The 13937-nt window shown below is 41.2% G+C and overlaps 1 protein-coding gene across 3 annotated transcripts; it reads left to right on the top strand.

Moving 5' to 3' along the window:
- The first annotated feature begins 17 nt into the window (after positions 1-17).
- LOC6564554 (probable phosphorylase b kinase regulatory subunit alpha) lies at positions 18-13795 on the top strand. 3 transcript variants are annotated; one of them, XM_043216396.1, is made up of 13 exons: positions 18-357; positions 425-1067; positions 5081-5748; positions 5805-6128; positions 6370-6514; positions 8825-9154; positions 9232-9483; positions 9630-9794; positions 10866-10907; positions 11560-12083; positions 12141-12408; positions 12475-13072; positions 13136-13795. In XM_043216396.1, the coding sequence occupies exons 2-13, from the start codon at positions 491-493 to the stop codon at positions 13239-13241; spliced, it is 3999 nt and encodes a 1332-aa protein (XP_043072331.1). In that variant the 5' UTR covers positions 18-357; positions 425-490; the 3' UTR covers positions 13242-13795. The 3 variants fall into 3 exon arrangements, with proteins under 3 accessions (XP_043072331.1, XP_043072333.1, XP_043072332.1); XM_043216398.1 differs by lacking the exon at positions 10866-10907 and having other exon boundaries at positions 11827-12083; XM_043216397.1 differs by lacking the exon at positions 10866-10907.
- The last annotated feature ends 142 nt before the right edge of the window (positions 13796-13937 follow it).

Raw genomic sequence — 13937 nt, 5'->3', positions numbered from 1 at the left:
GTTCTTGGCGATACATCGATAATCGGCTTGACATTGAGTTGACATTTCGGTGTATAATTTTAGCATTTCAAACGGTTTAGTTCTTAATTTTTGCTAAATCAACCATCTACAAGTCATTTTACTTGGCCTACAGCAACAGCGTCCAGTGTCCAATAGCGTGCACAAACTTGTAATGCAACATTGATCATTGACAACGATTACGGCCGCTTTTAACTGCAGCCAGCTGCTTTTGTTGCTGTGTGGGTGGTTTGGCTGTGGGCCTTGGGGCAGGTGCCCAAAAAGAAATTGACAACAATTACATACGCTTAGTAACATCAGGCCGCTCAGACTACAACTGGCACTCTTCGATATAATTATGTAAGTTTATTAGTTAGTACTATGTAAATCTGTGCAATAACTCTATCACTTGCCTGCAAAACTGCAGCAGAACGCGCAAACAAGAAGCAGAAGCATCAGTAGAAGGAGAAGAAGGCGAAAATAAGCAACTAAGATGCGGTCGCGTAGCAACTCGGGCGTCCGCTTGGACTACTATCAACGAATCGTACATCGCTTGATTTTGGCACATCAGGAACCAGTGACCGGCCTGTTTCCCGCCTCGAGCGTCAATTCGCATGCGTGGATACGGGACAATGTGTATTGCATTCTGGCTGTGTGGGGCTTGTCGATGGCCTACAAGAAAATTGCCGATCAGGATGAGGATCGTGCCAAATGCTATGAGCTGGAGCAAAGCTGTGTAAAACTGATGCGCGGCCTACTCATGGCCATGATGAACCAAAAGGATAAGGTCGAGAAATTTAAAATGACCCAGAGCCCCGTCGATTCACTGCATGCGAAATACTCCAGCAAGAATGGTCTACCCGTTGTCGGTGACAATGAATGGGGCCATTTGCAAATCGATGCGGTTTCCTTATACCTGCTCATACTTGCACAGATGACCGCCTCCGGTTTACAGATTGTTTTTTCACTGGACGAAGTATCGTTTATACAAAATCTGGTATTTTACATTGAGTCCGCCTACTCTATACCCGATTATGGCATCTGGGAGCGCGGTGATAAGACCAATCATGGTGAGTGTGAAACACGATTAGAGTATAGTCAATGAAGAGCTTTAGATTCGAACTGTCTGCTCTGATGAGGTCTGAGGTTCAGAACGCCAACATACTGTATTGATGATGCATGCACTGCATTGGATCTGAGCCGACGTACTTTCAATCACCGATTGTGGGCTCCCAGTTCTATCCAAAATAATTGCTCATTGTATTCAACCATTGAACACGACATGTTTGAGTGAGGCTTCATTGGTGTGGCTTCGCAGAAGTTCTCTTCTGCATCTTTCCATGTCCAGATTTCTTCGAAGCGGCACTTGTTCAGGTCCGAGTCAGACATTAAGTGGAAGGTACTTACCGCGCCGTATTGTAGATAATGCTGCCACCGCTGAACGGTATCGGAATAATCTTAAAAATGGCCGACTCCCTCCGACGGCAGTTTTTACAGGTAACACGTGGCTGGGAGGCATGACATCCTGCTCTTTTTTTAATCTCCTTCAACACTTGAGAAGGCTTGATGAGTATGGGATTCAATGTTCGCTGACTTAAATCCATGAATAAATCAATTATTTTTCCTTCAATTTTCCGATTTTTTGATTCACTTCACTTGATGAATGAGCAGCAAGAACTTGATTGACTCCCGGTTTACTAGATATTGAACCCTGATTAATTCAGTGATATTATTCAATCTTGGGGTCATCTCATTGAAGTTGTCGTGGACTTTTTCTGCCTGTTTTTAAGTTGATTGAATTTCTATATAGCTTTTTATGTTTTCTTGGTTTGTCTTTAATGTCTTCAGGGTAATTATTGAAATAACTTTGATGAAATATCAAACCATTCGTTTGGACATACAAAGATTGTTTCACAATATCGCTTCTTTCTCTATTGCGTCCAATTGTCGCCTGACTCTCGATATCATTGCGGCGCAATGTTTTTCGAATTCCATAAACTTGGGACATATTTCTGCAGCTTTTCCAATATTGCTAAACGCAATGTAGGCTAGTAGTCTTGTAAATTGAAGTATATAGGAAGTCTCAGCCTGATGATGTTACTTCCGTCTTTTCAATGTTTTCCAGAAATATTGATGAATCTTTTTCTAGCTCACGTATATATATTTTTGAGCTATTTTTATTGGAATTTTTGACTGCCGTTGCCACGAGTAATATCATTAGTAGGCTCACAATGATTGCTGCAGTCATGTTGCTCCGTGTGCTTCCTCGTAGAGTCTTTTGCTCTTCATCTTGTGTGGTAGCGGACAAATTTTATTAATTAACCGCTTTATTTCGCTGTAACTTGAATTTATTATGACAACTTTGGCTTTATTGTTTTTTCCTTTTTCCTTTCCTATTCTCAGAATTCCCTCGTCGTCCAGAAAAGGGGAGAGTGGCACTTGTTTGCTCTTTGTCTCCAATCCTTTTTTGTTCTGAAGTTGACGAATCTCTTTTGCTGCTGAAGCTTTATTATCGTCAATTTAGCTTTATTCCAAAAGTTGGCTTCGGTGAACGGTGATTGAGTACCTTTTGCCCAAAGATTTGTTATGAATCGAAAAATTGTTTCGATTTAATATTGTTGACACTGTCACTAGCTACTTTTCTTGGAATACCGATCACTCGCTCGCAGGCTGAGCTAGCCACTGTGGCCCATGTCACTAAGTTGTATAATGATCCAGATTTTCTGGTGTGATTCCTACGTTTCCGATTTCACGTAGTTGTATTTTACTAATGGTTCGTAATGTCGTCCACCCTGATTTTCACAAATTTGTCCTTACTGCGCTTATTTGTAATCCATGCAACTGTAATTTGCGAATCGTTCCAAGCGTTGATTTGAGCTTGACAGCTCATTGCGCACGAGACTCGAAACAGTAGTTTGCCACAAGTCTTGGGGATGTTTTTTTTTTTGTTTTTGGCCGGACTTACCTTGCTTCTATCGCCAAGTAGGGTAACTTGGCAACCTCTTCATAAAGCTCAATGGCTGTGTGACCTGTGCTTCCAATCCAACTCAATCCAGCTCATTTGCAAAGTTGCGCCAAATGTCTACCAAGCCCTTATTCAATTTCTATAATTCCTGCATGAAACATTTTCCCTATAGTGTTACAGGAGATAGTCATCCTAATGGGTCAAATATTCTTGATAGTTGAGAAAGCACTGATCGTTTTGAAATATGACCTAAATGTGGCATCTCTGGTTGGGTCCCAAAACAATCCGTTCGCTTGTTATTGACGCCATTATCTTCTCATCGTTACAGACCCATTTTCGCAAATGCATTCCGCCTTTGGTAATAACAGCTCTTATCTTCTATTAGATATCAATGAAGTCTTCAATTTGGTTGGCACCAGTCATTAAATCATCCATGTAGAAATCTTTTTATAATTTGTGTTAATTTTTCATCATCTTTGCAGTATAAGTCCGCCGGCTCATCCAATGAGCGCGCTGCTAGATAGGGTGCGGCCGATGTGTCATACGGCGTCCATATGTAGTTTGTGCTGATGCATCAAAAGCAACCCCCCTGTTTTGTGGTTAGCTGTCTTGTCTAACTACCGTCTGGTGCGGTAGAGTTTCTTCAGTTGCATCGGTATCTTCGGTTTCCAGTTCCCAGAAGCGCTCAAGATCACCAATGTTAACAGTCGTGCTCGCTGTCAGAATTTTCTTTGATTGGTTTGACTTGTCCCGTCATACTTAAGGGAAAATGGTTCACACCAATGATAATGTGAATTCTTCTCGGCATTAAGCACTAGCGCTGTAGTCTTCCCGTGGAATTAGCTTAAAAATCGAGGTCTGAATTCAAGTTGCACACTGTTTGTGTCAGTTCCATGCCTATATTTCCACGGACTCCTTGCTTTTTGTAAGACTTAAAATCTGCGCTGCTTCTTCTGATTGTAGAGTGCGTTGCAATCCTCCATCCATTAGTGCTTAAAGCTGCTTAAAGTTTCCACTACCATTTCTTACGTTGATAACTGCAGTGGCCAATAATGTTTCGGGCTCTGTATTTTGTTTAAGACAGTTCAGACTCCGCCATAATATGAGTGCCCAGACAATGGAAGCATAGATGCTGCATATTTACAAACACATTTAATTGTGCTTCTTTACATTTTTGACATCTGTTTATGTCGTGTTCGCTTATCGAACAACGGAACGATCTCTGCTGGCATCGCGTGGTACGGAACGCTTTTTCGTACGGAAACCATCTCTTTATTTTTCGTCGTTACGTGTTGTTCGTATTGCTGCATGGTCTCCGTAGAAAAACTTTAAAGAAGGATTTGGGTGAAGATTACATCTGCTGCATCGCCAATCTTTGTTTTTTCTTTTATTATGGAGATGCACTATGCAGCTATATCTAGTAATTAACGTTTCCAATTCCAATAAGGTGTTCAACCGGTAAACGAAAATATTTCTATTATTTTCGTGCCGCTTACAAATAAGATCCCATGCATCCTTGTAGTTCGCTGCTGAGCCAATCAGTAAATGGCTTATCATTGCGGATGCATCTGCTTTGAGGCATGATCTTAAGTAGTTCAGCTTTGTTCTTTCGCTGATATCTACTCTCTCATGAATGACTTCGATGAATAGGACAAAAAAGTTTAACCTTAGGAGGTTCTTGCCTGGGATACTCATGTCTCGTTGAAATTTGTAGTGCATGCTTGCATTTTTGTTGACAAGTCTGAAAATTTCATCTCTAAGTTTCACCTGCGCCTTTATCAGCTCGATTTGATTTTCCGACAACATAATATTCACTTAAATGTTTTTGTTTTGTTTTGATTTTGTTTTGTTTCATAGTTCTATTGTAAGCCACAGACCACGCCTTGCTTTTCTCGAATTCAAAATCTCTGCTCTGACGAACATTGCTTTATTTCATTGAAAATTCTTAAACGTAAATACATATGTTTCTTATCTAACGCAGCCGCTCGTAAGGCGATCTCTAAAAAATAGCGTGATCCTATGCAAGCCAGCCTCAAGTACCTACCATTGAGAATACTGAATGAGTCCTAGATGTGGTTCCTGTTTTACTAATTCCTTCTTTTTATTTTCTTTCATTAGGTGAACCCGAGTTGAATGCCAGCTCCATTGGCATGGCTAAGGCCGCACTTGAGGCCATGAATGAGCTGGATTTGTTTGGCGCACGCGGTGGACCCGCTAGTGTTATTCACGTACTGGCTGATGAGGCGCACAAGTGCCAGGCGGTGCTGCAGTCAATGCTGCCACGCGAGTCCAACAGCAAGGAGCTGGACTCGGGTCTACTGTGTGTTATAGGTTTTCCAGCGTTTGCTGTCGATGATGCGCAGCTAATTCACAATACGAGGGATGCGATTCTTTCGCGCCTGCAGGGCAAATATGGCTGCAAGCGTTTTCTGCGCGATGGCTACCGTACACCCAAGGAGGATCCGTCGCGTCTCTATTATGAGCGCTGGGAATTGCGCATGTTCGAGAACATTGAGTGCGAGTGGCCGCTCTTCTATTGCTATCTAATACTGTTCCATGCTTTTCAAAATGATAAGCACTTGGTGCAGGAGTATGCTGATAGGCTAGAGAAGATAATGGTGCGCTCCGAGGATGGCATACTACTTGTGCCCGAAAGCTATGCAGTGCCGCAGGATCTAGTCGGCTTTGAATATCAAAAGCCCGGCTCGCAGGCACGCGAAGTTGTTGGACGCTGCCCATTCCTGTGGGGCCAGTCACTCTTCATTTTGGGACGCCTACTACAGGAGGTGAGCGTGCACCAGAAAACCCTATCCATTCCTTCCTATATTCAACTTTCCATCAGGGCTTTTTGGCTGTGGGTGAGCTGGATCCGTTGAATCGACGTCTTGGCGCCCAGAAGAAGCCCGATGTTGTCGTCCAGGTGGTCATCATAGCCGAGGACAATGAGATCCGCGACAAGCTGGCCGAGCACGATCTGCACGTGCAAACCATTGCTGAGGTCGCGCCCATTGAGGTGCAGCCGGCCCGTGTCCTCAGTCATTTGTATACGTATTTGGGACGCAATCGCAAGCTTGGTCTAAGTGGACGCAAATCACGTGACGTTGGTATCCTTAGCACCAGTAAACTGTACTCTCTCAAGGATCGTATATTTGCCTTTACCCCTCAGGTAAATTGCACGGGTCGTATTGATTCGAATTTCCCCTTCTCGCATTTTGTACCGCTCCGAGTATACGCTCTCTACTATTTCCACTCTCTCTTTCTCAATCTCTGTCGATTTTTATTTATTTTTCTTATTATTTAATGCAATTTTAATGATTATTGTTTTGACTTCTTATAATTTATTTGTTATTACCATTATTATTATTTTTATTTTATATTACTTGTATTATTATTGTATTATGCATTAGTTTGTCGACTTGTCGCGCTTCTATATCGCCTCCGATAACGAACTCATGATTGACATCCTTAAGGGCGAGATCAATTTTCTCAAGTCCGCTTGGGATCTGCTTGGGCGTCCCTTAGTGACACTGGTGCTGAAGCGCATCCATTTAGGTCGGTCTTACCTTACATAAACCTAAATCAGTGTTATTTTTAATACAAAATTCCAACTACATACACATGTATATTATTTCTTGTGATTTTTGTTATTTACATTCTTCTCCCCCTACCTACTTTATGTGTATGTGTGTGTGTTCGGTTACAGTTATGTTTCTTCTATGATTTTATATTCTTAAGTTGGTATTTTGAATTTTCAAGTATTCCGTTCCTATTACTTTCCACGTTAAGTTATATATTTTAATACATATACTCACACGCACACACACACACACACACACACGCATACCGACTATGAATTGAATTAGATTTAGTTGAGTTGATTTTAGTTAGTTTGTATTTATAAATAACCACTTAGTTTACTTTTGAGTTGCAAATGCATTCGTTTTCTTTGGTTGTGGACACCTAAACAAGCACACACAAGCACACACACACATATATATGCAAAGCACACATGTGTGCAAAACATTATACATACATATATATCTAACCATATGCAATTGAGTTATAGTTTAGTTAATTCTCTGATTTCACGCGATCCACATGCTCTCATATGTATATCTATTAATTTCTCTCTATGCTTTGCACTATCCCTTCCAAAAAAAGAAAAAAATAATAAATGAAAGAGATCCATCCCCCATGAAATTTGGCCAAAATGCAAAAGATAAGACCACAAAAAACAAAATCTCTTCTCTTTTTGTATAATTCGTGCTTGACAAACAACAACAAATGAACATAAATTATCCAATGAACAACCAAACAAAAAAAAAAAAATATGAAATTCAACCCACACACAGCATATCGACTATGAAGAATACTATACAACACGCGATCCCGACCTGCTCGCAAGCAATTTTACCACAAACTTAGCCTTCTTGACCAACAATGGCGTCACATGTTGGGCAGACCGACAATCACACTAATGGCAACGCATTATATGCTAGGTAACTACATAACAACTACACCCATACCATATGCCAAAAACAAAAACAAAAGCAAATCACAAACAAGAACACGTTGCATACCTTATATACATACATACACAACACAATTGATATGATGTATTGTATGATATGATTACGATTTCGATTTCAATTATAACTATGCTAATTACTGAATGTGTGTTTTTTTCTGTGTGTTGATTCTTACGCGCGCTTGATTTTTCTTTCTACAACGCCTACCTTCTGCTACTACTAATTATACTACTACTACTTATATCGATGTAGCTGTAAATTTCCAAGCAAGCCCCAATTTGGTTTCCGGTACTTTGCTCTGATGATATCAGTTTAAATTGCTTCAAAATACAGTATTTAAATCGAATCAAGGGTATTGCTCAATAATGTTGAATTGAGTAGTTTGTCGAGTTAATTAAAACTCTTCTGAGCTGAGGAAGACTATGAGCAATTTTTTGTTGTATATTGTAGAGAAGCATGTTTGAGTTATTTTCGGTTTCTCTCTATATCTTATGAACAAATAAAACGAAACGCCTCCCCTATTGCCTTATGAACTTCACGATAAACTTGAATACCCTTTACAAGACTGTATAAATAGGTCACAAATTTATTGATAAATGTTCAATGCCTTAATAAATTTAATATTTGTAGTCAATAATTTGAAATTGGTAAAGAAGTGCAATCAAAAACTTGCTACTTTATAACATGGACTTACTGATTGTTTTTAATGATAATTGTTACTAGGATTAATATAATTGGACATGCTTCTTTTTATGCAAGTTTTATAATATTATATTATATATAGTTTTAGGTCAATCTGTCTGTCTGTAAGTCTTTGATCTGACTCCGTTATTATTATGGGTTAATTAATAACAACTTTCAACTGTGTCCTCCCCTATAGGATTTTCAGATTTGCTTAGCATGGGGAGTTACTCTTCTTCTTCACCATAGATAACTGTATACATCATTCGTAAATAAATAATTTCAGAAATCTCTGTAGAAATGAAAACCCTGTCTCTAAACTGCACTCTGTTTGGGTTGAACACAAATTCACTGAAACCGAAACTCAAATAAAAAAAAATGCTTTCATATATCCTCTGTTAAATATTCGTTGAGTGAATCTTTACGTCTGTCGGTGATTGTCATATACCTGTCATAGCTTGTGAAAAAAATGTAGTCTTAAGCGGCACCTGTTAACCATGCACAATTGATAACCCAAACGAACCGAGCATTAATCGATCGAATCACAAATCAATCCAACAACAAACCATATAAAATACATTATCCCCAATGCAACCACAAGTTCTATTTCCTAACATACATTTTGTCCGCTGGTATTTGTGGTGCCCAACAGACCAGGACAAGATTCCGCTGGCCATGATTCAGACGATGAGAAAGCTGAAGTCTGGCTATATAAATGGCACCCGTGTTATGCTGGGCAGTTTGAAGGACTTTCTCAACACCTCGGCCATTACGGATTTGAGCTTTTTGGGTAGCACCGAGGATGGCTATCCGGATCGCTTGCATCCAGATGTGCAGACCTATTTGGATGAACATCTATTGCGCTCGTTTAGCAATCGCAACACAATGAATCTGCGCGGCGGTCAACTGCGTCCACGACACTTGCGCCGCCGCATGTCCTGCAAGGGGGCCATAAAAAAAACGCGCTCCATCAATGTGGACTGTAAGTGGAGCTGCTGCACAGTCTGACTTTCTTTCATTGTAAATCGATGTTAATCTTTTGTCCCTTGTTTAATAAAGCTGATAATCTGGGCATGGAGGGCCCATCGCCGTTAACCGAGCGCCGTCTCTCGTCGATAGTGCCGCCACCCTGGCTGCTGGCAAATAAGCAGGGGCACGTCAGCGTCTTTGCCACAACGCCCGAGGAGGGTCCCACCTCGCCGCCGCAGCTGGGCGGCGATCTTGGACTGCGTGAGAATATCTATCCCATGGATCCGCAGCACAGCCGATCGGCTATCGATCGCCGCAGCGAGTTCGTGCGCCAGCAAGAGAGTTAGTCCCTCATACCTCCATATTCATTTTGTAGTGGCACTAATTTTGGTATTTATTTTTATTTTTGGTTCGATTCGATTCGGTTGGTTTCATTTTGGTTTGATCCTTTTACGTTTTCACTTGCACTGTTTGGTGTCAAACTAAAGTAACCGTTCCCAAAATTCTCATTCAACGCCATCGTGCGGAAACTAATTTTGCGGACACAGAGGTTGAGGAGCTGATTGCCATGCTCCGCGAAACGGAGAATCTCGAAGAGCAGGGCGACATCTTGCAGTACTTGGTGGATACTCAAGGCCTGGATTTCAATACCGGTAAGTTGTTGTGAAGCCTGGCCAAAGGCAAATAAGCGAGTGGCTGTCTTATCGGAACTGGTTACATCACGGACTGACCCGCTTCCACATATACACACACACACATACACACACACACACACACACACACACACACACACACACACACACACACACACACACACACACACACACACACACACACACACATACACATACACACACATACACACACACACACACACACACACACACACACACACACACACACACACACACACACACACACACACACACACACACACACACACACACACACACACACACACACACACATACACACACACATACACATACACACACACATATTTATATATACATACATACATATATACATATACATATACATCATATACATATACATATACATATACATATACATATACATATACATATACATATACATATACATATACATATACATATACATATACATATACATATACATATACATATACATATACATATACATATACATATACATATGCATATACATATACATATACATATACATATACATATACATATACATATACATATACATATACATATACATATACATATACATATACATATACATATACATATACATATACATATACATATACATATACATATACATATACATATACATGCGCTGCAGCTACACCCAATTATTTATATATTAGTATACATGTCTGTTGCGTTATTAGTGAGGTTTACAGGGTTCTCGACTATTTTTTGCATAATGGGTCTTGGATTATGTGTTTTGTTTTCTTGCTCGATCTCGATTTCACAATAAACAGACAACAATAACGTAAGAATTAATTATGTAAAATAAAAACCAATTCGAGACGGGCTTAAAAATTGCGTTGTGAAATCGACAGCAAGTCGAAACGATTTAGAGTGATGTGTGCGTATGTTGCACTATTCGATTTGATATTTAATTGTTGTGTTCCTCGTTCTTTGTATATATGTACACGCTTTGTGCTTTCGTTGTTGTCCACTTCACTCCGTTCCGTGTCACTTCACTTCACATTCGCATCTCTGCAGCTGGTCTGGGCTTAAAGCACAAAACCGATGATAATGCCGCTGGTAAGTGTTAAAATGTTCCTGATTCTTCGTCTTCTGTGTATGATGTTGTTGGCGGTATAGTATACACATGAATCTCCCAACCAATCCCTCCAACACATCCCTTTCACCATTACCATAGTTACTTATCTACTCAGTTTCGATCCGATCCCGAAATCCCATCCTGAAATTTTTGTGTTTGTTGGTGGCGCCCATTTGTTTTATTCAAAGGTCCCCCAATGCACTTTTCATTTTTGCACAAGCTATGTGTTTAAATCATATATGCATATGTGTATTATCTGTTATACTAGCGTTATTCAAACTGCGATAAAGAAACTGATCACACTGTCATGCAAAATTCAACTTCGCATATTGCGCTCGGTTTTTATTATTGACGCTTTTGATTATTCATTATTTTTAACCCACATTCTTTTATTATTTTTACTCTCAATGCACACGACACATGTACCCATTACCAATACGTTTCATCCTGCCATTAACCTGAACCGAATCTCAACCACAACAACATTTTCTGCATTGTTAACTAACAACAACTGACCCACAACTGGCCCACAAATGCTAACCTAACACCCCGCAAACCCGTGATCCCATTAAACCCAAAACACACAAAAAAAAATTGAAAACAAAAAAATGTGTAAAAAATAAAAACCAAAAGACTCCGAGCAATCGTTCGTGGATGATGTAATGCTTGAATTTTCAACTGCTGATGGTGGTGGTGGTGGTGATGGTGATGGTGATGGTAATGGACCCAAGCCAAGGTCTGTGCCTACAGTGATTATCGATGCCACTACACCTACAGCAAGCAGTGTTGCCAAGGATGAGGATCAAGCCAATACGGCTATCGTTTTAGTCGCAACCGCCCCCGGCTACAATAACAGCAACAACAACAGCTTGAATAACAACGATTCTTCTCAATCTGAAGGCATGCTGGAGGAGGGACGCGTAGTCACGGTTAGGGATCTACTGAAGGGCCTATACGAGAAGGCATGCCAGCAGAAGCTCTGGGGCTTGGTGCGTCACACCGCTGGCATGCTGGGCAAGCGTGTCGAGGATCTGGGCAAGGCGGTCACCGATCTGTTGGTGCGCCAAAAACAGGTCACCGTTGGCATGCCGCCAAACAATGAGCACACGATTACGGCACCGCTACCAGAAGTTGAGCTGCGTCAACTAATACACGATGTGGGTACATTTCACAAAACATACAATCAGCTGTGTCTAAACTCACATCCATTGTAGGCCTATGGTGATGACGAGAGCACAGCTATGTTGACACAGGAGCTCATGGTCTATTTGGCCATGTTCATACGCACCGAGCCGCAATTGTTTCACGAAATGTTGCGCTTGCGCGTCGGCCTCATCATTCAGGTGATGGCTAAGGAGCTATCACGCACGCTTAACTGTAACGGTGAGGCCGCCTCGGAACATCTACTTAATCTATCACCCTTCGAGATGAAAAACTTACTCTATCACATACTCAGTGGCAAGGAGTTTGCCGTCAGCAGCGGTAAGTCTAGAATCCATTCCTCCATCATTCTTTATTTCATATCATCCCAATCTGATCTCATTTCAGTGGCGCGCGGCAATCTGTCCATTGTGAGCTGCAAGTCGAGTCGCGTCAGTAAGAAAAGCCAAATTGGACTTGGCGACCCGGAGGGTGAGGATGCGTTAATTTCCACAATTGATGATCGTCAGGGTCAGTGGCTGCGACGACGTCGACTTGATGGCGCCTTGAATCGTGTGCCACGCGATTTCTATTCACGCGTCTGGACCGTACTGGAGAAGTGCCAAGGATTGGCCATTGAGGGCCGTATACTACAGCAGAGCCTTACCCAGGAGATGACGCCGGGCGAGTTGAAATTCGCATTGGAGGTAGAAACGGCACTAAATCAAATACCACAGCCAGAGTACAGGCAGCTGGTGGTTGAGGCGCTTATGGTGCTTACACTGGTCACCGAGCACAACATGGTTCCCACATTGGGTGGCATTATTTGTGTGGAACACTTGGTGCACAAGGCCAATCAATTGTTCTTAGAGGATCAACGCAAGGTGCAGGGCGATGCAACGCTGTGCTGTGCCAAGCTCAAGGATGGCAAGGAACAGCAGCAGGCTGCATCGGGTATGCTGCTCTGCGGTGGCGCTGCTTACATATGCCAACATCTCTATGACAGGTGAGTTTGCTGCATTTTGCAATATAAATATTTACTTGATTTCGGATAATCTCTCCTTCCTAGCGCGCCCAGTGGCAGCTATGGCACCATGACGTATATGTCACGTGCTGTCGCCCTCGTCCTGGACTGTGTGCCCAAGCAAGGTGAGAAGGAATGCGCTATCTCCTAAAGTTTGGGCGCAAACGCTAGATCCGACCTGGAAGCAAGCACGGCGTCTGCAGGACGACTCTCACTTAATGCCATGTACTGTCAAACCTACCATCTATTATATTTTGTCTATCCCGCTCTCTCTGTCTCTCCCGTTGTCTGTATGTCTCTCTTGTTCGCTCCCTTGCGTGCATGCGTCAGGCCGCGTATTTATCTCAACGATAAGTAAAGTCTAAGGTCCGCCCTGCCCTGGCAATGCTGTACATATACTTATGTAGGCATCCGCCTACCTAGCCATTTGTTAATGTGTTTCGTTTAGAATGTGACGTAGTCAGCAAAAAACTATAGTTACGGACATACATAAATGCATATATATAAAATATATCTATTATCCTAATATGTTAATCGCAATGTGCCACAAATTAAATTGTATACAAGCAACTGGCAAATGCAGCTTGAATCAATATCTCATGCAGAATTTTCAATAAGATTTTAAAAGGTTTTAACTCCAACTAAGCAACAACTTATTATTGTGAAAAGAAATTTGTAGGAATAAAGAGTGTTTATGCAATGTTATCTGTAAAGTTATTAATTTTTCGAAGTGTATTCATTAGTAAATAAAGTCATCAACGTATCTGTGTTGGAAAATTTCCAAATCGAAATCCTCAACAAACAGTTAAACTTACTTAGAAAACTTAATAACATTCTCTATAAAGTA

This window comes from Drosophila grimshawi, unplaced genomic scaffold, assembly GCF_018153295.1.
Source record: "Drosophila grimshawi isolate 15287-2541.00 unplaced genomic scaffold, ASM1815329v1 contig_1006, whole genome shotgun sequence".
Classification (NCBI taxonomy): Eukaryota; Metazoa; Arthropoda; class Insecta; order Diptera; family Drosophilidae; genus Drosophila; species Drosophila grimshawi.
Note: the sequence above shows the minus strand (reverse complement) of the source record. Positions and strands in the feature narration are given on the sequence as shown.